The sequence below is a fragment of the Anser anser genome, assembly GCF_964211835.1.
Source record: "Anser anser genome assembly, chromosome: 18".
Taxonomy (NCBI): Eukaryota; Metazoa; Chordata; class Aves; order Anseriformes; family Anatidae; genus Anser; species Anser anser.
The window spans coordinates 10,307,755-10,331,783 of NC_139739.1; the positions used below are offsets into that span (position 1 = coordinate 10,307,755).

The following is a 24,029-nucleotide window of genomic DNA, read 5'->3' on the forward strand; positions in this document are numbered from 1 at the left end:
AGATAGGTGCTCCTGGTACAAACCCCGAGCCCTGAGCGCAGGCAGTGAGAGCTGTGGACCCCACACAGGGTCAGCCTGGTGGCAGGAAGGGAAGGCAGGTGGAGGCGGGGGCAAGCTGGTGCTGCTGGCACTTGGGGCAAGGGCTGCAAGGAAGCAAGCTGCCTTTTAAAATGTAGACAAATGACAGTCCCTTGCACCCTTGTTGCTGCAGCTTGCTCAGACTGCGTAATGCGTAATGCGTCCCTTCTCATAATTAACATTACCAAGGTAAAGCACCCCCCTCCCAGCTCAAGTGGTAGGAAGAGGTTATTTCTAAGCGCACGACGAAACAAGGACATGCAGAGTCTTGTGGCCTCATACCCCTGTGTAGTGCAGCTTTATACCAACACCTGATGCATTTTGAGACAAATACTAAGTTCTTCTGTTTAGATCATAGGTGTTATTAAACTTCCCTAGTCTTCTGGCTCTGAAAGCACTTCATCTCCCACTGCCTGATAACAGGGGGTGTGGACACTTCAGGTTAGTGTCAGAGAAGCCCGATTTTACTGGAACAAAAACCAGGGCAGGCCCTGTCTGGGCTGGTTGGTGCGGGCAGCCCCCCCCCTTCCTCAGAGGGTGGGCAGCAACTGCCTCCATGTGCATTGCACACCTCTTACCGTAGCCAGGAACGGTGCTGCTTCTGCACACGTGGTCGTAATTCAGGCTGTAGGAAGCAGGCTGCTGGTAAAGCAGGGGCCTTGGTTTTGCTACATAAATAGTGAGGCAAGAGCTATTTATGATGTCCTGAGAAGCAGCTGCAGTAAGCAGCTAAGCACTTCTAGTTTTTGCTAGAAAGGTATACAAAATAAGTTGAAGCAGTTCTCAGGCTACCTGTATCCACTTTCCTTGTGGTCGAGTATTTGAGATATTTTTTTTTTTCTGAAAAAATGTAACTTGCCAAATATGAATATTTGCTACTACACTATACAAAGTTGGCTATAACATTTATTAAAATATTATAGAAATCTATACTGCAGAGAACACACCCACTAGGCTTCATTGCAGTGAGAACATACCCACAAAGAGGCCAGGGAAACAACGCAAGCTTTTAAGACTTCTCCCTTACAGCATTTATGTGTTTGAAGTTCTGCTTTTTTAATCCTGTGTAAGCTCACTTCAAGTTTCAACACATTGTGAATTATTTACCTGAATGATCTCAAATATTAAAAAGAAGTTATCGTCCCCTCTATTCTTGATCTGGATTGACTGCAAAAAGGCAATTGATCTTGATTTACAAAAGCAGGTATCTGTAACACCTTATGCCGACAGCTTCAACAGGGGCTAGCATGGCACCTGCTTCACTTGTCCCTACCTGCACCCTGTCAGGCCTTAAATACTAAAAAAATAAGCTAAATTCAAAGCAAATGCCTAAATCATTCTTACAGGCACAGTCAAGATAATTATCACAGTGAAAGAAGGTCATAGTTTCTACACAAACTTTTAAAAGCCTCTACAAAAGAAAAGTTAAATGTAGTGACAGGAAGAGCGCTGGTGTCAGGTGCGAGGGGGAAGGAAACAGCGATAATTGGCGTTACCGGAGCTGCATCTTTGTCAGTTGAGCTTCCAGAGCACAGCAGAACAGTTGGAGAACACGCACAAGGATGGAGCATGATGGCATCATTCACTCAGCATCAGTATTTTCTCCTGCTTACCTGTTGCTTTGACTCGGGAAAATTTCAGCTGGCACAGATTTACCCACGGAACAGGCCATAATACTGACAGTAAGAACTTAAATACTCTGCCAATATCACCAAGGGTTTAAGACTAAAGACAACAAGTGATACTGTAAGTTGAGGCAAGTTTTATTTAGACTGTACAAACAGGGCACTGGAAAAAAAACAGTGGCTTGATGTTGGGACCAGTTCTATGAAATAAGTGGAGTAAGAAATTAAAAGGCACTAATCTTAAGAAAAGACACTCCATATATTCTAAGAATATAATTCATTTAATACTGTTAATTTTATAGCACAAAAAATAAAACAAGCTATGATCCCCAAAATAAACTTTAAAAGCTTACACTTTAATATTATTGCCTGAAGTTCATGGTCTTTAAGTTACATATTGTGTTTTAAAGTTTACACAGTGAAGACTGTCTCGAATACAAGGCCACCTTTCCCACTGCAATAATTGTATCCTTGTCTCAAAAACATTTTCATTTAACAGAACAGAAAATGACAACTATACAAGAATGCTTTCACTGGTCCCAAAAGGCAGTCTATTAGGCAGGTCTCACTTTCAAATGCAGGTATTGAGAAATATGCTTGAAAACTTGACTAGAAAACAAAAGGCAGCCCACTTGTTCCCAGGATGTTAATATAATATTAAAAAATTACTTTACAGGCACATGAAATGGCACAAAGAATGCTGTATTTCCCTTTACAAAAATAATGCTCAGGCTCTTCAGAGCCCCAACCCAGACAGGATATTCCCTTTTGTTTATTCTTCCCAATTTGTAAACAATCATGAATTAAATTAGCGCTTATCCAGTGATGGACACTGATTAAAACAGTTTTCATTTAAACTTTCAGACTGGTCAGAGGCTCCAATGTCTATATACACACATACACAACAGGAGGAAGTCAAACAGTAAGCCTTTCATGATAGTTAACTAGTGTGGCACCTGGTGATTAAACCAGCTGCTAGTTCAAAAGCATGAACGATTTTAATGGTGCATAGATCGAAGCCGTCACTTGCAGACTCTCATGCTCCATAGTACGAATACCTGACGCCCCCAGGGAACATCTACACGGATAGGTTAGCACTCGAATTGAGGAGGCTTCATAAAGCAACAGACAGCACACATGTAAGCAAGCAACAAGCGATTGAGAATCAGAAGAGTCCTTCAAAGAAAAACACAAACTGATCAAATGCAGTCTTTATATGAAAATATTCATCTTATAGTAAAATGGCAAAGACATTTTGAAGCGAGTTTACAATCAGCTTAGGCTGGTCAGTATGCTACATTTAAACCGCATTGAACATCACCGATCCATACCGCTGCTACTGCGAGAAATACTGTTCGTCTGGGGCCCAAAACCAGGTTCACAGAAACGTACGAACTCTTGTCTTTGCATCAGATGCCACTGCACACAAATTTTGCATAGTTTTGAAGGAAAATAGTTTGCTTTTCTGCAGTATCAGAACATAATTTAACCTAAAACAATGCTTGTGTTCGAAGTGTATACCTTATTCAATGAGGAGATGAGTCAAGACACTTAGTGACAAAATCCAGGTTACAAGCTGTGTTCAAGATCTCAAATCTCACAGTATTTATTTACGGACTTTAACATGCAAAGGAAGAATTCTACAACCAGTTTTCTGAAGAGCTACCTGCAACTAGGTCAGGTCTGAAATAAGCTTTCTCTGCAGCAGACTGAGTCTAGTGCAGTTTCTGTATTCACACGATGACTTTCAGTAGTACAATCTATGTAGTAAACTTCAGGTGGAGTTGGGGCACAGAAGAATCACAACCTCCTTTAGTTAAGAGAGCTGCATAGCTTTTCTTTGCAAGACAACCTGTCAGCGCCTATTGTCAAGAAATTCTTTCAGCACCGAACACTTCAGTCAATGCTACGCTACTTCACAGTTAATTTGGTAGTAAAATGCTCTACAAGAACTTCTAGACTGTCAGCCACTTGATTAATACTACAGAAAATAACTAACAGATGAACCGAGTTTCTTAAAAACAACCACAGCATTTTACATCTCTTGTTGTAAATGCCATTTTCGCATTTCTTCAGTGCCCTCCATTTAAGGGTATCACGGCACTTTCACAGGAGGGAGAACAACATTCTTTTCCTAGGAAAAAGTGACACAAATCAACAAGAAAACATGCTGGAACTTAAGATGACAACTTCCATATAATTTAACACTTTTAAGAAGTGGTACAGTTCTGCAGGTGTCTGAAGTTTCTCATTTTGCTACAACTGACAGCCTTCACAAGTTGAAAAATGAATGTATTGTAGCACTGCTGTTTTCCTGTCAGATATTCCTGGCTTTCTGCAGCAGGCATTTTTCTTTATGCAGGCTGTCTGAAAAGGGAGGTTTCATAGTTACAGTCTTTGCAGACACGTTATTCTGTTAATTCGGCATTATTTTTAAAAGAGCATTCCAGTTCACCTAGAAAACACATTTAAAGAAGAAGGTAGAAGATAGCACTGTACCTAAGCTTTCATATCCTGTAAACGGGCTAAGGACTTACCCTGCATGGCATTAATTATACTCACATTGCTACAGCCACGTAGATCCCTACTTTAGGTACAATAGTACAGCTTATGTACAGAAAAGGGGAAAAAAGCTATACTGATAAAAGACACCTTTGTGGCCTCCTCCAGCCTGAGCATTCACTTATCTGACAGGGAACCCAGGCAGCTGACTCCGATTAACCATTTTCTAGAGGATGCTGGGAGTGGGAGGGATCTGGGGCATATATAAGCCAGAGCCAACTCATGTGGAGGGGGTAAAAATTGTAGCATGCAGAGGGTCTGTGATACAAGGGAGTGAGCGGAGAAAAAAAAAAAAAAGGCCCAAAAGAAAGAAGAAAGCAGTTTGGGAAAAGAAGCACAGTAATGCAGAGACATCCTGGAAAAAAAGGTACTGTGTTCAAGGAGTCTTAAGCGAGCTGGGGCTGGCTTAGCTAGGGAACTCTGGAGTGATAAGGGAACCTGCAGAGAAATGGGTATAAAAGGTTTATGCTTAAATAAGAGGATTCCATCAGTATTTACCAGGTTCTTCTGTCCTGGTCTTTTTGTACTTCTCCATGCTGTGGTGATCTGACTTCTCTGTCTACCAAGTAACAGCTTGGTGACAAGCACTGCTGTGGCAGTAAACCAGACTTTCAACACAGAAGAGCTGTACGTAGACCAGGCCAAAGTGTTTCCCTTTAAAGCTCACTTACTACAGTTAGTGCTTGCAAAATCAACAGAAATGCGTTAAGTATGTCAAAAATGAGTTACGAGTATTAACCCCTCCTAAATTTCCTTATAAATAAATGCCTCAGCTTCAATGCAGCTCAATCAATGGTTATCTGTATTTAACACACACTGTTTCAAGAAGGTCAACAACAAGCTCAAGAGTTAACAGAAACGAGCAGTTTCTAATACAACTGCTTAGAATACATAGCTTTAATTATTGTCCTTTAAAGAGACCATCATCATAAATGTACTACCTTAGGACAGGTTCACTTAAAACTAAGTCTTCTTCAGTCCTAAAATTGCATTTTTGTTGTTGCTTTTTGTTGGACAGTAACACATGAGTTGCATGTTTGATCTAAGGTTAGGGCTCTTCCTACTAAGCAGGCCAGAACAAGTCCGTGGAAGTCTTAAGAAAGGTTTTCTTCCCATACTTGTCTGCCGTACACCTTACGGTTCAGTCTTCTCCAGCTTACGGCCCAATACAGTTTTAAAAGTGAAACCAAATTCTGGTTGATGCAACTACGGCATGAAGGTCAGGCAGTGACTTCGGTTGTATGTATTCCAAATGTATATTAAAAGAACTGTCAAACTGCAGCAAGCTGGAAAACGGGCAATGCTAGCAATGTGCCATTTAGTCATTCCACCTCAAACAATGCTAATGATAGCCAGGAAAATGAAGCAGCAGTGTAAGTCGGGTAGAGGGAATCATTCATTCTCATCTGGGTTTTGAGGGTCGAATATTTTGACATGCGTGAATGGGAAAAGCCCTTTTCGACCGTTGACTTCTCCTTCCCACTGACCGTTTATATTCATCCTTGTAACCTTCACAATATCTCCAACCTGCAGAATTAAAAAAAAAAAAGTTATCACACATGAGAATCTTACCTCATATACAAATCAAATGAAGAACAATAAATACAACCCCATCATTTAAAAAGAAAATTGACATAAGCTTCAAAGGGAAAGAAAAGTTACTTTTACTCAACTAAAACACGGACACCATTGCTAAACGTGATGTCTGCATTTGCTTTAAAAATTTGAACTAATGATATACTTACGTATTGCAATAAATTACTGAACCACGCCTTTTCCTGTAGGAAAGCTTACTTCATGCAGCCATATATTTAGCTTAGACGTAAACTGACATCACTAAAGCTACCATAAATAATGAGATACAACATCCATTCAAAATAGCACAGCCCTCACTGGGTTTAGCATTAGCATGCTTATTTCAAAGAAAACTTAGCTTTTCAAAGAATGATTCCTGTGGCAGAGAAACCACTACATGAAGTTCTACTACTGACTACCACAGCCTAAGAAACTTGTGTAGTTTTCTAAAACAATGATACACTTCTCAAATGTTTTTTAATAAGCATTAGATATACAGACAGTAGCTTTATCTGTTGCTTTCACCTCCACTTCCCATCAAAGAATTTAGAACAGGAACAACAACGCGTCAGGCCTTTCCTATCGTAACTTTTTCTTCTATTTGGTAGTGAAAGAACAGAAAAGCTATAACACACACAAAAAAAACATCAGCCCAAATTATAAATTTTACTTTATCACTGCTCAGTGCCTGTATTTAACCTGAATTAGGATAATTTACAAAGCAAAATATCCAACATGACAAACAGCCTTCGAGACTGACTAAACAGTCATTTCTCCCTCAAACACTTCAGAGTGGCTGAACCCATGGCCTGTTGCAGCAGCTCTTGAACTACACCTCCCTTCCTGTTTACTTAATTGCATCTATGTGGTAACTATAGTAAATATTAGAAAAGTGACATTAGCAGCTAATAACTAACTTCACAAAAGGTAGAACCTGCCTATGACTAACGGCCAGCAGTTCATAAGCTTCCTCCCCAAATGAGGTCCAAGCAATTTGTAGCTGGGTTTCAGATTACCAAACTACTTCTGCAAAATCCAAAAGGAAACTAGCTTTGATCTTGAAGGAAAAAATGGATTTTATTCTTGACATAGTGTATATATAACAACTTGTCCACGCTATCTAAATAGCATTAACATTTACAACTGATGCAGATAGTTCAAGGGCCTCGGCAAAGGACCTTAGATTAAAAAGTTTCAGATAAGATGTCTATGTTTTCCAAAAAGGAAAAAAGCTGAGTTTACGAAATATCTTGCAGAAAACACATCACCAGATGATCCAAAGCCTTGGTAACTGTTTAAACCAGTTACCATTACTTCAGTAGATATTTTTGATGACCACTCTGAAGCATTCAGAAACCTTGAGTGAAGCTTAAGATACAACCATAAACTCTTTCACTCAGTGTTACATCTCTTAAAATAAAATTTCTCAAACGTTGAAACTCTTTCCAGATATTTACGCTTGATGTGTATTAGAACGAAATTGGACATTTACTCAAAATGTGGATTCTGTTCCCGCCCCAAATCCTCCCTCACCCCACGTTTCTCGCTACTTAGAGCTTTCCCCCTCCCGTTTCCCATCTGGAAGTTCAAGACTCACGCTTGAGACAACTTTAATCCTGTGCTTTCAAGAGAGGAGAAAGTCCTCTGATCCCCATGCAATTTTGGGATATAACTGAGACTCTCTTAAACTGTCAACTTTATGCATGCTGCTCATAAATTCAAACATGAAGCCGGCATATCCTACTGAGTAGTTATACACTGCCCAGGTCATTTAGCACACACAGATAGCATTAATTTGACTGGCGTTCCTCTCTTGGTGGACTACTGCAGCATGCTTTGTGTTTTTTTGATAAAAAGCACAATTTGTCTGACTTCCCATTATATGGAAAGTCTACAGAAAGCTTTAAATAGTAACAAGATGATTCAAACAGGAACCTAACAAAAGTCTCTTTAGGAAAAGGCTGATAACATCTATAAATAGTCACTGTTGCACTGCTAGATTTAAAATAACCCTCGAAGACAGAGTCAAGTTCCAGGTTTTAGACTCAAAATCATGAAGGCACATCTGACACCGCAACAGTTAAAACCCAATAGGAAACTGCATTTGCCCCACACCACACAAACAATCCATTTGGAAACACTTCAGTCTTATTCCTGGGATGAGGAGGGGTAATCAGTAGTACACAGAATCAAACACATGGACTTTTTTTTGTCTGACAACTTAATTCTGGACATATGCTGTAGAGATCAATCCAAAATTAATTCAGAAGCTCTAGAAAAACATCCTTCAGTTTGATTCTGATTTCTACAGCTTGAATAGGTTGGAAGTCTTACTTCAGCTGAGCAAAAAAATAACATAAAATGACAATTTAAGTATCACCTTGCAAAAGAAACGCCGTGCAGACTAACAACGCAAAGTGTTTTTTAGACTGCTGGGCAGGTAAAGCTGCTACAAATCAGTAGCTGCTGTTAAAGAGTGGTAGGTGAGAAAAGCTTCTCAGAAAACATTCTCGTATACCAAGGACTTGAATAGTAGTGATTTGCAATAAACAGATCTCTTTTTTTTAAAGGAAAGCTGCCAAATATCCCCTTGTGCTATATTACTTACACAAAATGCAGTTGCCTTGAGAAAATTAAATGAAATAGCATCCTGAAACAAGATTTTTGGGGAAGGAATCTTGATGTCATGATAGAATCATGCTTGGATTTCATAAAGACCCTTTTTGAGAGCATCTTTAGAATCTGGTCAAGTAGTCTCTCTGGATATCCTTCCCAAGTATTAACTGAAAGCAGTATTTGGTAAATTCTCTTTACAGCCTGTCAGCTGGGGTGTGATCTCCCACTAAAATTATTTAACATGCTATTGTTTTCAGAGAATATTTTGGGCTAGTCAGAAGGATTGTCTTATGATTAGGCACAGGACAGAGTCAGGAGACCTGATTCTATTCTCATTTCTGCCACAAGCTTCCTGTATGATTCTGGACAGCTCATGGGCCCTTATCTATAAATTAGGATAACGCTTCCTTAGTCTCAGCATCTCTCAGACAAGTAACTCACCTGCAAAGCATGCCAGCATCACTAGATGGAAGTAGCACCTACTGAAGTGAGTAATACTTCTGAAATGCAGCCATTTGGTTCCACCCAAATGATAAAATCAAAGCGTATTTTAGATAGCATCCTTTCATTACATCCCTGTTACAGCACGAATTCAAAGCCCCAGGGAAATGCAAGTTGTGGAACATGCCAGTCAGAAAGGTTACTTCATTCACTCCAGACTCTTCTGTACCTGTCTTCTACCTGAAGCTGATTCATACACTGCACAAGGTTCCTGCATGCCATTTGCAGTCACATGTGCAGTCACACAGTCCATTAATTCAGCATGTTTTAGAGATATTACATCAAAGAAGTTACCTGATAACCCACTTTCCCCCAAAATGTATAAAACTAACCAAAAGAGGCAGAATTCAGTTGCACTCCAAGGAGAATGAAGCGATACTTTCAAGGAGCTGGTGCTCTAGGTATTAGAAGATTCTAGAAACCAAATGGCTGATAGCATGCGTTTATTGCCCTGATCTTGATGCTGTGTGCCAGAACAATAACAGCTGATGCCTTAAGTCATTCTGACCTGATGAAAGACCTTTGACCATTCTTGAGATGTGAGAGCAGGTAGAAGGGCAGTGTAGGTGTTGAAACCCCAGATACAATTAACCTAGCCTCACCTAGGAAGAGTGCCGCAGTGTGTACCTCAAGTAGAGCTAGGACAATTGCCAGAGCTGGGGTTAGAGCACCACGACAAGGTGCAGTTTTCATTAAATCATGATAGCCTGTCCCCATCTGCTAAGCATGCTTGCATGACAGTCCAGAATCCAGAGAGCTCAGAACTCCCGTAAACAGTCACTCTTGAGCCACACTAAATCTCATTTTAGCACAGGAACTTGTCTAGATTATCCCCACCACTTTCAGTTTCATCTGAAAATAAACTCTGCAAACAGTTCTGAGGGTGAACATGGGTTAAATTGCAAGGCACTGACTGTTGAACTGATGGGAACGATAAAGAATTCGGACTGGAAAAGGATGCCCCAAAGGCTAAGAATGCACACAGCCTCCAATGTAATTGGCAGTTGCGTTTTCAAAGGTAGCGTAGTGAAAAGTTTCTGTGTATCAGCAGATACACAAATCCTGCCACCAACATCACTTTCAATTCAATGGTTCTCCGAGCTAAAGCTCTGTGATCAACACTTAAAACCTAGAACCTATACTTGTGTAGTTAAAGCCAAATATTTATTTTGTCAGATGCATTTTAATGTTTAAAACAGCAATAGTGAATTTCCTTGACTTAAGAAAAGCACAATGCTTGTTGCCTAGTGAAAATAGCAACCTAATTTCCTAATTAAGAAAGTTCTACTACTAGCACATCTTGCCCTACTTGTCTCAACTCTACTTTAAAGAGAAGAAAGTTAACTGTAACCTAATTGCAACAAGCTCAAGAGACACATTATGTCAGTTATATAACTGTGGGGAACAGGTATTTATTTCACCAAAACATTTCAGTGAAACATTAACTCTCTGATAGCAAGTGGATACATCTATGTGTTTGATATGTCACACACAAATAAGCTACTTAACACTATAATGTTGGCACAGGTCTGGGGAAAAAAAATCACTTACAAAAAAAAGCTATAAAAATATAATGAAGCTCTGTATATAGAAAACCTTAAGATTCCCTAACACTGTCATTTCAGATTTGGATGTGAACTCTAGAACTACCACTGCCTTCAAAATGGTCTGCAATACTACAATGCTTGCAATATATTTAAGAACCATTATTTAAACACATGGCGTATTTAAAACATCCTTAAGTCATTCCACTCCATTTTATAAGGGAATTTGTAGTTCACAACCTAAGCCAACCTTCAAACAGCTCACCAGTTTTTAAGGGAATTACCTACCATTAGTTTACCTACTGACCAGGCTAGGCATGAAGAACTCTGTTGTGTAGATATTAGCAATTAATCAGCTTATTGGATCCAAGCAAAAAGCCCAAATACCAACAGATAAACTCCTTTTTAAGGTAAAATGCAGCAGGTCTTAGGCTGCTGGGCACTGCATAGGCGGGTTTCAGATGAGGCTTCATTAGCATGCTGTCATTAGCAGGCTGGCTGTAGAACTCCACGTTATTAATGCTGAGAAACTCTAAGGTAGACTTTGCTGTTCTGTACCTCAGCAACAGTGCCAACAGTCCCTGCTCTTACAGAACGCGTCGCCGTGCAGTGCTGGTTTGTGTAACCTTTGAACACAGGGCTGTCCTCCTCATTTTCCCACGGAAAATCAGGGGTGAAGAGGAGCAGTACACAGTCCCGTAACGTAGAGTTCTAGTTCCCATAAACGCAGGACACTGCATCCCTGTCCTTCGTATTTCTTCCTCTAGAACACCAGAAAGGAAGGAAACTGCCTCTTGGCTGAAAGCATACAACTAGAGGAACAGATCTGGGCTGATGCTTTTTTTTTTTTTGTGTGCACGCAGTATTCTTGAAAACACTACACACAGTAGTAATCAAAATTAGTAAAGCTGCAGTGAGAAACTGCAGACGTCAATCATCTCGCTAAAAAGCATTAAATCTGAACCGCCAATGTAATTAACTGAACTGACCACAGTAATATGTGAATCTTTGACATACAATAAACTTATCGTAGGCTTTACTAATTGTTCACTGCTGCAGTGGAATGCACAAAACTATATGCACAGTAACTGTACGTTCGGGGATAACAGCAATACCTAAAATTGGTATTTTAGCTTGTAAAGCAGATTGCTAATGTCTTATTTTAAAGAATAAAAATAGAGCATATAATGCAACAGGACCAAATCCCCATTTGGATGTTAGTCACTCCAGGAACATAAATATGAATGCTGAGCAATTTTAGCCCAGTAAAGTCCAAGTTGTACCAAATGCCATGCTACCTACCTAGTATCCTTACAGGAAATGTATTGCAGACACACTCAAACTTTCTTGCCCTTAAACTGTCACACTTTAAATACTACTTCAAAGTTAAGCGCTCCATCATTATCCAACCAACTAGATCTTGACAAGGATTTTCACTAGAATATTCATTTTACAAGTTTTTTTTAAAAAAAAACATTTCTCACATGAAAAATGTAATTACTTTCCTTAAAACCAGGTTTCTTCTTAGTAACAGTCTATGAATATTTATCGTCTCTGACAGCTTAGGTAAACAATAGTGTGCAACAGACAAACTGGACCTGAAAGCAGACAGCTTGTCCCATTTTCAAGCTGAACCCTGCAAAATGACATCCCTGCACTTAAAAGGAGCTGAGCAGGTTACCACTCAATAGCTGTATTTACTCCTGATGGCGTTCTGGTTCTTGTAAGTAGTATCTGCGTGCTGATCACATAAAGCTCCAGCCAGCAAGCAGGTATTTTGCTTTCATACTTTTATCAGTTTAAATGAGATTACACACAATCAGTAGCTGTACAATTATAGGAACAATTATCAGTACAAGCTGAACCCTGATTGAGAATACACCTGTACTGAGGCAGAACACTGTACAATACTATTACTCTGAAAGAACACCATTAGCTTTCTTCCCCCAAACGCCCTCATAACCCATCCTTTCCCTACCATTAGCTGCCTTCTGTGCTCTTACCAAACAGAAGCTTCTAGTCTAAACGAACCCTATTATTTTCAAGAATGTTGAACTATGACCTCGAGTGGTTCAGATTATTTAGTGACAAGCAAAGCCCTGACAAGGTTGGGATTAATACATCAGAGCCCAGCAGGTGTTAGGCAAGCTGAAGGAAGATAATGAAAAGAAGCTGGAATTTTCTTTAAGGATAGTACACATGACAAAAATGTTGCTATAATGAGGTTGTTAATGTTCCCTGTACATGGAAGGAGAAGCTGTAACCACCAATTTTAATGAAAATGTAGATCAATTCCCAGAATTCTACTTCTGAAGCCTCTTGAGAAGTCACAGTGTGACTAAGGTGAACCTGTGAAAAAATAGACTGCATAGGAAGACAAAATATACCAGGGGTGGGAGACACAAAGACATGAAGCCATAAGCAATTGGAGCTCAGTGGAACAGAAGAATATTTCAAACAAAATTTCAGCAACTTGAAGGATCCAAAGAACTCTGACCTATATGTTGGTCAGAAAATTAATCCTACCACTATATTCTGGCAGCTAAAATGATAGAATTAACTAGGTCACTAAACAGCAAATCAGAAAAATCTATTTGAGAGCCATCCTTCCAAGCAGTTCTGCTACCCTGCAGCAAAGCAAGCTCCCTGAAGTAATTCCACGACACCCTGATAACAGCAACATCAATTGCTTGCCTTGCGCTGTTTTCAGAAGCATGAATAGTTTTGGCAGGAATCTACTGTACGGTACAGCTGGCAGTGAATTTACATTTCTTCCTATGATAATTTTCACACCCTGTTCATGAATAACAAGCAACTAGCTTTCCTAAAACTTAAGGAAAATCCAGTGATACATATTTAATTTCTAACACTCTGAGTAATCACCTGTAGAAATTTTACAAGAGGAAAAAGCCTTAAGGTAACTTTTATTAGCGACTTCCAATTATTCATAAAACCTTAGTCTAAGTATCAGCTATAGCTAACAGCTTCAACTTGCAAACTAACTGAGCAAGAGCAACAGGCAAAGTTCAAAAGTATTTTTAAAACCACTATTTTACTTGCTAAAATGCTGTTGCTTCCTTTGCTTGTTTCCTTTCATTTGCTCCTTGAAGTATTTTACCACATTCAAATTTCATCACTCAGAATAACAACCAATAGCAATGCTTCCAGGTGAGACATTTCTGAAGCATGAGTTAGCTAGCTTTCAGTATAGTCAAAGCATACAAGTAAGAGTGTCTGTATTCTAGATATAGATTTAAAAACTTCTTTCATTCCATCACTTATGCTAATTTAATTATAATTGTAACATGAATTCTTTGCCATTTAAAGAATAAAGTTCTAAAACCTTTAAGACATCCCTAATAAAATGAAAATAAAAAGTGCTTTGGCAAGCACAGGAACTTATTAAAAGCTCAACACAAGGTTAGAGGCTACACTACAGTCTTTCATCTTATAAATAAACACAACCTTCCCCTCCCCTCTTAGGTCTTAAGACCATTTCTCAAATTCCAATTTTCAAAAAAAGATCTAGAGTCCTTCGGAAGACTCTTCCACTTGTTCGTATTTCTGATGTGCCCAGACATGAGCTCTCAACACTAGTGTACTTCATGCTACAGTTGAGGATCAAAAAAAAATAAAAATCTGTTCATAAGCAATCTTTACCTTTCTCTGAAGGATGCTACTGCCAGTTCTCAACCTGGAATACTGCAACAATTAAACACCCCTTTCCTTCCCCAAGATTAGGTGGAGAAGCAGTCATCCCCCCTAGCACTTACTCCCATAGCAGGATGTATACATTCTACTAGTCTTGAGCGTATTTGCACTGTTGCAGGGGCAAGAAAGCAGTAAATTAAGTATAGGTTCTGACATAACTCAGTCACTTTTCTCAAAGGAAGTGGTATAGATGAAGCAATTCTTGTAATCTTCCTTCAGAACCTAACAGAACTTCTCAGTCCCTTGAGGCAGCTGAGCAGACTCCACATGAAGTCATACGTGCCAACTTTGCCACTAACAATTTTTATTTTCTTATTCTACAAAACCATTGAACAACTGTAGGACTTAAAAGGAAAATAAACTTACCTCTAATGCCAGTGCAGTCTTGTCATAAGCACAGGGTACTCTCTTTTGGATAGCTTTGGCATAGACTGGTCCATTCTGTGTTGACGGCAGAGGATTGATCACTGCTCCCGGTGTACTGGATACCGAGGGAAGGGGACTTGTGGTCTGAGGCTGAGCGTAAGCATGGGCAGGTTCTGGAATACCGTAGCTGTTGGAATTCCTGTTCCCATGCTTCCCATGAGATCTGACTAGCTTTTCTACATAAGGAACAGGAATCATCCCAATCCGACCATCCTTGTTTCTGGCACTCCACCACTGTTCTTCTGGCTTCTCTACAATTGCCAGTATTTCACCCTTTTTAAATGGAAGATCCTCAGCATCATTGCCAGGAAAGTCATACAGAGTCCGTACATATTCCAAATTTTCTTCTGCAGTGGACATAGGGGCAGATCCAGATCCTGTTGGTGGACTTGGATACCTAAGTTTGAAAAAGTTGGTATTATCAACAGCTATTCCGTAGCTATTGTTCTGTATTTCCAAAGCCAACCACCACTTTTACACTAGGACCACCAAATGAAGAAGAACTACCTATGTTCACCTTTATAGCAAAAGTATTAGCTTGGTAACACTGGGAAGTGTTTAACAAGTTTAACTCATGCTCTGAAGCAATTACCTAAATACCCATGTTATTTTCCCCAGAAATCCAATAAAAATCTATTGAGGATGCAAAAATTGGGAGAAATAATGCAAAGTCTTATCTATTGGTTTACTTTTTTTTTGGATTGTTTTGAAGATGTTAGGGTAGAATAAAATGATTTCTATAGCTTAAGTGACATGAGGCCACGATACTTAAAAGTAAATGAAAAAGATTTGGGTGTCTTGGGGTGAGGAGGGGAAGGGTACTCAGAGAGCTAACTAATCCTCTTCAGTTCATCACATTCACATTTTTAACCTCAGCATCCACTTCCCTCAAGAATTCAGTAACTCTAAGTGCCAGACTTGAGGGAGCATAGTGGAAAAAGAGAAAAAAAGTAAGAGGAGGATATGATAAACTCTCAAGTCTTTCTGATTCTATAGGCAGTAGAGCATCTTTGTACCAGAAAGCTGCTGTTTATAGGTTATAGGTAGGATTTTGGAGACAGTCAGTCTTGTTAATACTGAAAACTGCTTTGTTTGAGAAAAGAGAGGCAGATCCTGTGTTTTTAGGAGATAATACTCTATTCCATATTACTTTCCAAAAAGAAGAACAAATCTCCCTAATCTTATTGTTACAACTTCAGCTCTCGAAGTGTTGTTAGATTATAACAAAGCTTATTACTGCTTCAAAGTACTCATCTTTACTGGGTATTTAAATCTAATAACCTGCAGTGATATCTTCACAGAAGAAAACATGAAATACTATCACCCACTGCTAAGAACAGAGTAAGAAGCAAAAAAGCTTGCCATCTAGAAATATTCCTTTGCCTTATTAACCACATTACTACCTTTAATTTATTCACATTGCTTATTATTTTGCCCATCATCTGTCCAGTACATTTTATTCTGTGATAACATAAGAATGTTCATCAAATGAGACTCTTTTACTGCAGACTATTTTCACCATAACCTTTATACACCTTCTTTCAAAACAGCTGTCAGAAATCTTACAGTATTGGGCCATAGCAGATACTTGCTATTGATACAAAAACAAATACCTTAAAACAGGTTTCAACTGTCTTACAAGTTTAAAATATCATCCCCTAGAGCTAAAAGTGGTGGTGTACAGCAATATACAAGAAACTACTTAATTCTACCACAAAAAAACATCCCTTCCTACTATATATGCTTAATGAAATTAAAAGAATCAACAGCCTTCACAAGTACCTGTGATGCTCCTCTGAAAATGCCCACTTTTAAAGAAAAATGACAGCTAGCTGACACAAATGCCTGTCTACCCCTATTCTAAATCTAGTCCATTAATTTAAAAATAATAATCTGGGAATGCTGCCCCTCATTCTCCCTCTTGCATTAGGAAGTTCCCTTTAAACAGAAATTCAAACCACCAACCATGTCATTGATTTTTCAAAAAGTTTAGAACAAAAATCATGCTAGAAGGAAAAACACCTATTCAACCCCATTTGCAGCTTTATACATTTAAAAAAAAAAAGTGTGTCAGTACCCAGTATGCTTGGGGTCCCATCTGTCTCTGTATGCTGAGAGAACAACCAATGGCTGTACTGAATCAAAACCTTGAAAATGAGGTGGCGTGTTCGTGATGTCATGAAAACATTCATGAAATGTTTCACGCAAGATTCTACACAAACACCAAGACAGCAAGTGGAATCAGCTAAGTTTGTGTCTTGATAAAGCCCAGAAAGCCATTGCCATACATGACTGAGAACAAGCTTTTACTTTCAGAAAGGCACAGCAGTATGCAGGTTACCGAGAACAGAGGTGAGCATAAAAATTGCTGCAGATTTGACATTTTTCATCCAAACCATCCTTAAGTTTAAACATGCACAAAAGCCTGGGCAGCTCCGTTTAAGTGTTCCTGCACCTGTGAAAGGTGAGTGAATTTTTCACCTATCCACTTCTTTAGCCACAGCACAACCACTACCCTGAAGATGTCTCAGCAGCTTTATGAGTTCTTGAAGCTGGTGCTTTGTCACATTCCTCCCACCACCTTTACAGGAAGACTTCTGATCACACGTGTGGTCAAAATTCAGTTTGACAACTTACTGTCAACCTTTGACAAGTTACTGACAGTGATTAAGAACTGGACTATGCCAAGATTAAAGCGTGGTTATAAAACTCAAAGTTATTTTTCCACCAAATAACTTGTCAATCTGAAAAAAAAAACCTTAAACTGCAGAATTTAGAAGTGAACTTTTTTTTTTTTTTTTACCATGTTATTTTTCTAGCTTTTATTTTCATTTCATTCTATTCAGGAAGCCCCAAAGATAAAACAAATATGTTCTAGACTTATCAATAAGCTGTTTAGTGATGCAAGCTGCAGGTATGTCCCCTGTTGGGCTCAGGACAAAGAATGATCTCATAGTCAAGTCACATTTTCCCATCCTCCTAGAAGAGCAATTCTCAGTGTAGTATATGCAGATACAAAGAGTGCCATAATCAAACCGAGACACGTTTTTACATTTTTTGGCGGGCATGTCACTCTAGAAGCTTGGGAAACGCTGTCCTAGAATGCATTAAAACTCAGTTAACAGGGTGAAGCAGCCTAATCACAAAGGTGTGTCATTGTGGATGCAGGGCCAGAGAGCAACTTAAGCTCAGAGGCTGGTACTTCAATCACCAAGGGGAAGATTTTTGAACCAGCTTCTCAACCTTCGTGGAAACAGGACAATACCAGAAGGTTGATACAAAGCAAGACCACGCCCTCTCGCAAAGCAATTACAGTGATAGGGATGTACACACTACCTTTGCATCCATCTGCATGAAGTGCAAGGCCAGGCCCCACAAACCATCTGGACAATGATGACCAAAAGAGCAACCCATAATGGTCATCCTGATCCTGAGCGCTGAGGACCGCTGTTAGGAAGGGTTCCAAAGGAGGGCCACAGGGAAAGGCTTCCTTGCTACGTGCAGCACGGCCCTACCTCCAGCGTTAGGGTGCTGGGGCTGAGCCCCCCGCCTCGCAGCACCACGAGCAGAGCTGGCGGTGGGAGTGGCGACGGGAGGGTGGCACTCACCTGGGCGCAGGCTCGATGAGGGTGGTGGTGTCCAGGTAGTGGATCTTGTAGAACTCCAGCAGGGCGGGCAGGTGGTCGAACTCCTGGTCGCCGATCTTAAAGCGGCGGTTGGGCAAGGAGTTAATGATGTAGTGGGAAACCCGGGAGTTCTCGGACACCGAGAGCACGTAGTCCCCGGGGCAGGTGGACGAGTCCCGCACCAGGAACATGCCGTGCCGCTGCCCCTGCAACCGCGTCTGCGCCTCCGCCCGGGACACCGGGCCCACGTACCAGCTGGAGCGGTCCGACGAATCGAAACGGGCGGCGGAGGACATGGCTCCGGGCGGGGAAGGGTGAAGGAGAGACGGAGGAAGGTGACGAGCCCGAAGGCCCAGGAGGAGGAGGAGAGCCGGGGAAGGGAAGGGCCGGGCGGGGAGGCCCGGCAGGCGGAGCGGGGCTGGGGGCTAGGAGGAAGAGGCGAGCGCCCGGCCCAGCAGCGAGGAAGCCCGGGGGGGGAAAGGAGCGGAGGGATGCGGCAGGAGGAAGCCCCGAGGAGCGGCTGAGCTGGGGCCGGCCGGAGGCGGCGGTCAGAGCCCCCGAGTCTCCCTCAGCGGCGGGGCGTGCGGGGCATCCTTCCCGCCTCTCCCTCAGGCCTGCGGCGGGCCCGGGCGGGCGGGTAGCGAAGAGCAGCGGCGGCCGGCAAGGGATAAAGCGGCGAGGGCGGCCGGCTGGCTGCGGTACCGGCCGGGGGAAGGGAAGGGAAGGAGGGAGGGCTCGGCCGGCCGAGAGCGGGGCTTGGGGGGTGGGCTCCGCGTCCCGGCGCTCGGTGCCGTTCCCTTCCCTCCCCTCACGGAGCCGAGCACCAAAATGGCGGCGGCGCCGGGCGCTGGGAGCCCGCCGGAGACACCGCCCCGCGCAGGCGCCTCGCGCCCGCCTGAGGGGAGCGCGGCGGGGGAGGGGTGGCGCCGCTGAGGGAGGCGGCCGCGGAGGTTGTGGAGGGCTGCGCGTCTCGGTCCTCTATCGGGCTGAAGGCGGTCAAACAAGCCCCTGGCGCAGTAACTGGGGTCCCCACTGCAAGTGTGTGTGGTGGTGGGGTAATATGTGCGTGAAGGGGGGCATGATGTGAGGGAGGGGGCACCGCCCGCCTCCCCCCGCCCGCTGTAGGCGCCCTGTGCCGCAGGTCGGCCCCAAAAGGCCGCCTGGTCTCCTCAGGTGAAGGTGTCTGAGGGGACAACGGTGCTCCTCTGCTTTCTCCTTGTCCTCCTGGGGCCTCCCTCCTGGGTTCTGGCCTGGCTTTGCCCCCCGCCATGCCTTGGGCTGCTCTGGAGCTTCCCTTCCCTCCTAGCTACGTGGGGTGCTGGCTGCAGGCAGCTCATTGGTAGGGCTTGTCTTCCCTGAGAATGTGTTGCCTTATCAATGACTATTTATGAAGGGACAAAATGGACCGGCGTGATAATCTCCTCTGATCTAGATATCTATACAACTTCCTACACGATGAGAGAGAGTTTCACCCCTTTCCAGCGCCGTTCCCAGACGGACGGGGTTGAAGCCCTTTGGGGCGCGGGCAGGGGAAGATGGTGCCGCAGCCGCTGAAGAGGAAGGAAGCCCCGGAAAGGACTCAGCAGGCCCCGCGGGCAGCGGCTGGGCAAGAGCTTGGCCTGCAGCGCCCACGAGCTGCTCGAGGCTGGGAGGGAGGCTGCTTGGTGCGCCGTGACCTCAGAGGAGCAGCGCCAGCCTTGGCAGAGGGGCCTGCGCGCTCTGACGCAAATTCAGGAGAGCTGGCGGTGGTAAGCAGCATAGCCAGCTGCAGTAGGTAAGGGCACGACAAAATAAACTGCGCTAAGTCCCTAGGCATGCTTGAAACCTTGGCAAATGCTGTGATTTTAGCTCAGTCTCATGGCTTGGTTTGTGCTTTTAATTTTTTCATGTTGCTTTTGAGGCTGTCAATGTCAAATGAAGCGGCGTTTGAAAGTAAACATTTCAAATGAAGAAACAGATTTAAGATGACTACCTTGACCTGCCTAACGAGGCTGTTGTGCAGACTTAACTCCAGCATTGCCATCCTTCTCCCACGCTGTTGTTTTCCAAAAGATCAGTCACAGCATGGTTATTTTTTCACTTTGTTTTTCTTCCTATGTTGGCAGCCAGTGCCAACTCAGGTGTTTGGATTGGAACGTATGGGCTGTGCCTCTGCAGACGTTTAGCAGAGTTCAGATAATCTAAAATGGAAGACTCACCTAGTTCAGATTCTTACGTTTTAGAAAAAATCATTCAGGAAAATCTCGCAATGTCACTAACACAAAAGGATCGTAAAGTAGACCCTGAATACATGTGCAGGTATCGCTTCACCAGCTGCTAAGTATAGCCATCTCCTGGGTGGAAAACAACAGCTGTTTAATCATGTAAGAGCAATATTAGCAAAACAATAGACCCAGAGATGAATAGTACCATCCGAAAATTCACATCTATGCAAAAATATTTGCTCTTCTAGGGAAGCTTACTTAGCAGCTGTACCTTTGATCCATTCCTGCTGGTTTAAGTACTTCTGTCTGCCAATGACAGTCAGTTTTAAACACTGGTAGACAGGCTGCACTAGATTATGAAGGCTATGTTGTTTTTTTTCTGTCATTAGAACAGGTTTGATTCATTTTCTTTGTGGCTATGGCCAAACTACAGAGATTAAAAGATAGTACTTGCACTTGAAATAACAAGCCAAATAATGTTTAAAAATAATTACAAAAGCCACAAACGAGCAGCAAAATCAGTAATATGTAGTACATAAAGAGGAAATAAAAAATCCTATTGCTGCATTTTACTGAATTATAATTTTTGTTATAGTATAATAAAAATCACATGTAGTAAGTCAAATATGTAGTCATCTTGCTTCCATTTCATGTGGATAATACTAACATCTCAAAAGAGTTGAAACGTGTCAGGAAAAAATAGTATTTGATCAAAAAACAGTCTCAGCGCAGTACTGCATGGGACTGGACCCTCAGCTGGAGAGGCAGCGTATCCACCTTCCCATCCAGAGAAGATGCTAAGGCATGGAGAGGTTTTCAGTTTGAAAGGAACTGCCACAATTTTCTGTTCTGACTTGTGTTTGTGCAGGTTGTGTGTATCCTTCAAGTAATTCTCCCTTCAGTTTCAGTAACTAGTTGAACTAGGCCAGATCTTTTAGGTAAAATATCCCATCTTCTACTTACACAAAGAGAAAAAGGTGATTTGTTCAAGATCATTAATGTTATCAGATAAGACAAGGCATCAGCTTCCTAGACTACAATCATCTCAGACATGTCACATCCCTACAACTACATTTTGCTTAGGAAGAGTGGAGAAATGTTGAAATTTTTAGGACAGTTTAATGGCGCCAATCTACTTTTTTATTATGTATAAATAAGTTTACGTTCTTTGTCTTAGGCGTTGGCAGCTTCTACCCTCAGAGCAAAGCCAAATATTTGCTGCAGTACAACTGAGGAGGTAAGGATCTCTTAAAGTGCATCAGCTGCTAATGAAATAAAAACTCCGTTGGCAGAATATTCCCTTGAGTAGCTCCTGCCCCTCTTACCCCATGCCCAGCTGCTTCTTCCTCCGTTTGCCAGAAACTTCTGCCCCCATCAGTAGTGCTGAATGCCAAATAAATTGTGCCTGTGGCTGGTCTCCAGGTCAGGAGGAGTAACCTTGCATCAAGGGTATAGAATGATAATCATTATTTCTTTCTAATCAAGTACTGGGTATGCTTCCAAGGCAAAATTAACAATACTAATTTAAACGAAGAGGAAGTGGGAGAGGATATGTTGGATTTGGAGGTAGACAGCTGGAGAAGAAATGAAGTAGTGAAAGCACTTATGAAACAAAAACTGAAGCAATTACAATCACTTGTACAAATATGGAAGCCTGAAAAACTTCAGGATATCATTTCACTAATTACAAATCTAGCAAATATGCCTCTACAGCTTTACCTCTGTGCTGGCAGGAAATAGGAAAATAGATCATCAAGAAACCTTGCTGTTATTCTTCTGGACTTCCTACTGTACCAGCAGTTTAAACTTTGGTATTTTGATCACTCTGTTCTAGAGGAGTTATTTGGCTACGCTCTTAGAGACCAGAAATAATTTAGTTTTCTTAGTTCACTGTTCATCTGTCTACAATGTCTTGTGCTATACTGTCACTGAGGAAAACGAATGCTTCTTACCGTAAGGTACAAGACCAACATATCTAGGAGAGCAGTAAAAAACCAAAAAAACAGAGTTAGGCTAAATTCCCTATGAGTGCATGTTTTTCTTGAGATAACACAGAGTTTATGTGGGCTAATGAAGGTTAAGTTCTTGAAGTAATATTTTCGATAGGAAAACAGATCAGTAATAATCATAGCTCAGCATATCAATCTGTAATTTCTCCTGCAATTTCTTTATAAAGGTAACTGCAGTAAACAAGCAGAACAAAGCTCTTTATATCTGCTGAGTTAGATAAAACTGCCAATTTTAAAGCACAGCAATTTTATTATTGTTAGCCTATGTGTTGGTTTGAAAAAGTACGTGCTGGACTAAAGCATGCAACTGCTAGATGACTAGGATGGTCTGACCTAAATTAAACGTCCTTGTTTTTTACCTAAACAAAATACATGCAAGTAAGATAGTGCATCTGGTAACTTTCAACAGTCACATTATGCTCAGATTAAATTTTTGGGGTGAAAGCAAATGAAGTTTTGTTTTTAACAAATCCAAATACACAATACCTGCCCTTAGGGTTAATTCGTGTAATGTAGATGTATCACACCAGTAACTTTAAATAAATAACGCAACACTCCTCTGTAAGGTATATAATCAGCTTTAAGGAAAAGTTATTTCCTCATAACGACATTCTGAGCTTTAGATTGATTCGGTTTGCACAGCATCCAACTGCAACGTTGAATAAATAATGCAATCAAAAATTGCATATACTGATAAGTGGACAAACTGATTGCCTGATTATCTGAAAATCTGTATTCAAACACCAGAGGAGTAATACAGGGAAGAATCCAGAAAAAATAAAAGCAAGACATTTCTATAGCTTAATAATTTGTCACAAATATCTTACATTCTTCTATGTAACCTAAGAATTAGCCTACCAGCTTGGTTATTTGCAATAGTAATACCCTCTAGTGGTATACACAGGAAAAGGAAAATAAGCCAGACAGAATGATTACATTTTTTCATATCATGAAATAGGCTAAAAAACATTTTGACTTGAAAAACATTGGTTATCACTGGTCTGTCGAGATGTGCCAATTAAAATATAAAACGCACTGCAGGCAGCCTGGTTAGACTTGAGCTGTGTGCCTGGGTTTAGCTACAACAGCTGGATCTGGAACATGGCCTGAGTTACTACAAGTCTTGAATTGCTTGTTGAGTTTGTGGGAAAAGAGATTGCTACTGCAACACTTACAGTCTGGAAGGAGTGGTTCTTGTGATGGCCAGAGTGGTCTGTCCGTATATCTGAGAGCTACATTTAATTCCTATGCATTGAAAATAACTCTGTAGGCAAAATATGAGTCCTCAAACTCCAATATTGCAGTGTAACAAAGTCTGTATTTCCAGACTGCATGTGTAGTTCAGTGTTTGTTATCAAAAAGGATTTTCTGAGGAAGCTTGTGAGGTTTTCCTGCATTTACCAGGTCTTTTGATTTATTTGCCAATTGGCAAAGGTTCAGAGATTGAGGTAAAAACTGACAGTGCTGGAGAAAAAAAGTCCAACCCCCACCCCAAGAAAAGACTGCAAATCCTCAATATTCTCTAGAAGCCCCATCTACTAATGTAGAGTCA

At 41.4% G+C, this 24,029-nt stretch overlaps 1 protein-coding gene across 1 annotated transcript; it reads right to left on the reverse strand.

Annotated features, from left to right (window-relative positions):
* Nucleotides 1-1,822: 1,822 nt before the first annotated feature.
* On the reverse strand, nucleotides 1,823-20,306 carry CRKL (CRK like proto-oncogene, adaptor protein). Its single transcript, XM_083803963.1, has 3 exons — nucleotides 18,247-20,306; nucleotides 14,579-15,035; nucleotides 1,823-5,792 (listed from the first exon to the last, which is right to left on the reverse strand). Exons 1-3 carry the CDS (start codon nucleotides 18,558-18,560, stop codon nucleotides 5,658-5,660), a joined length of 906 nt encoding a protein of 301 aa, XP_083660089.1. The 5' UTR covers nucleotides 18,561-20,306; the 3' UTR covers nucleotides 1,823-5,657.
* Between the last annotated feature and the right edge of the window lie 3,723 nt (nucleotides 20,307-24,029).

Coding starts and splice junctions, on each gene's coding strand:
- CRKL (XM_083803963.1), bottom strand. CDS start 18,560: ATGTCCTCCGCCGCCCGTTTCGATTCGTCGGACCGCTCCAGCTGGTAC. Junction 15,036..18,246: donor CTCATCGAGCCTGCGCCCAG/GTGAGTGCCACC, acceptor TTTCAAACTTAG/GTATCCAAGTCCACCAACAG. Junction 5,793..14,578: donor AGACTGCACTGGCATTAGAG/GTAAGTTTATTT, acceptor TTAATTCTGCAG/GTTGGAGATATTGTGAAGGT.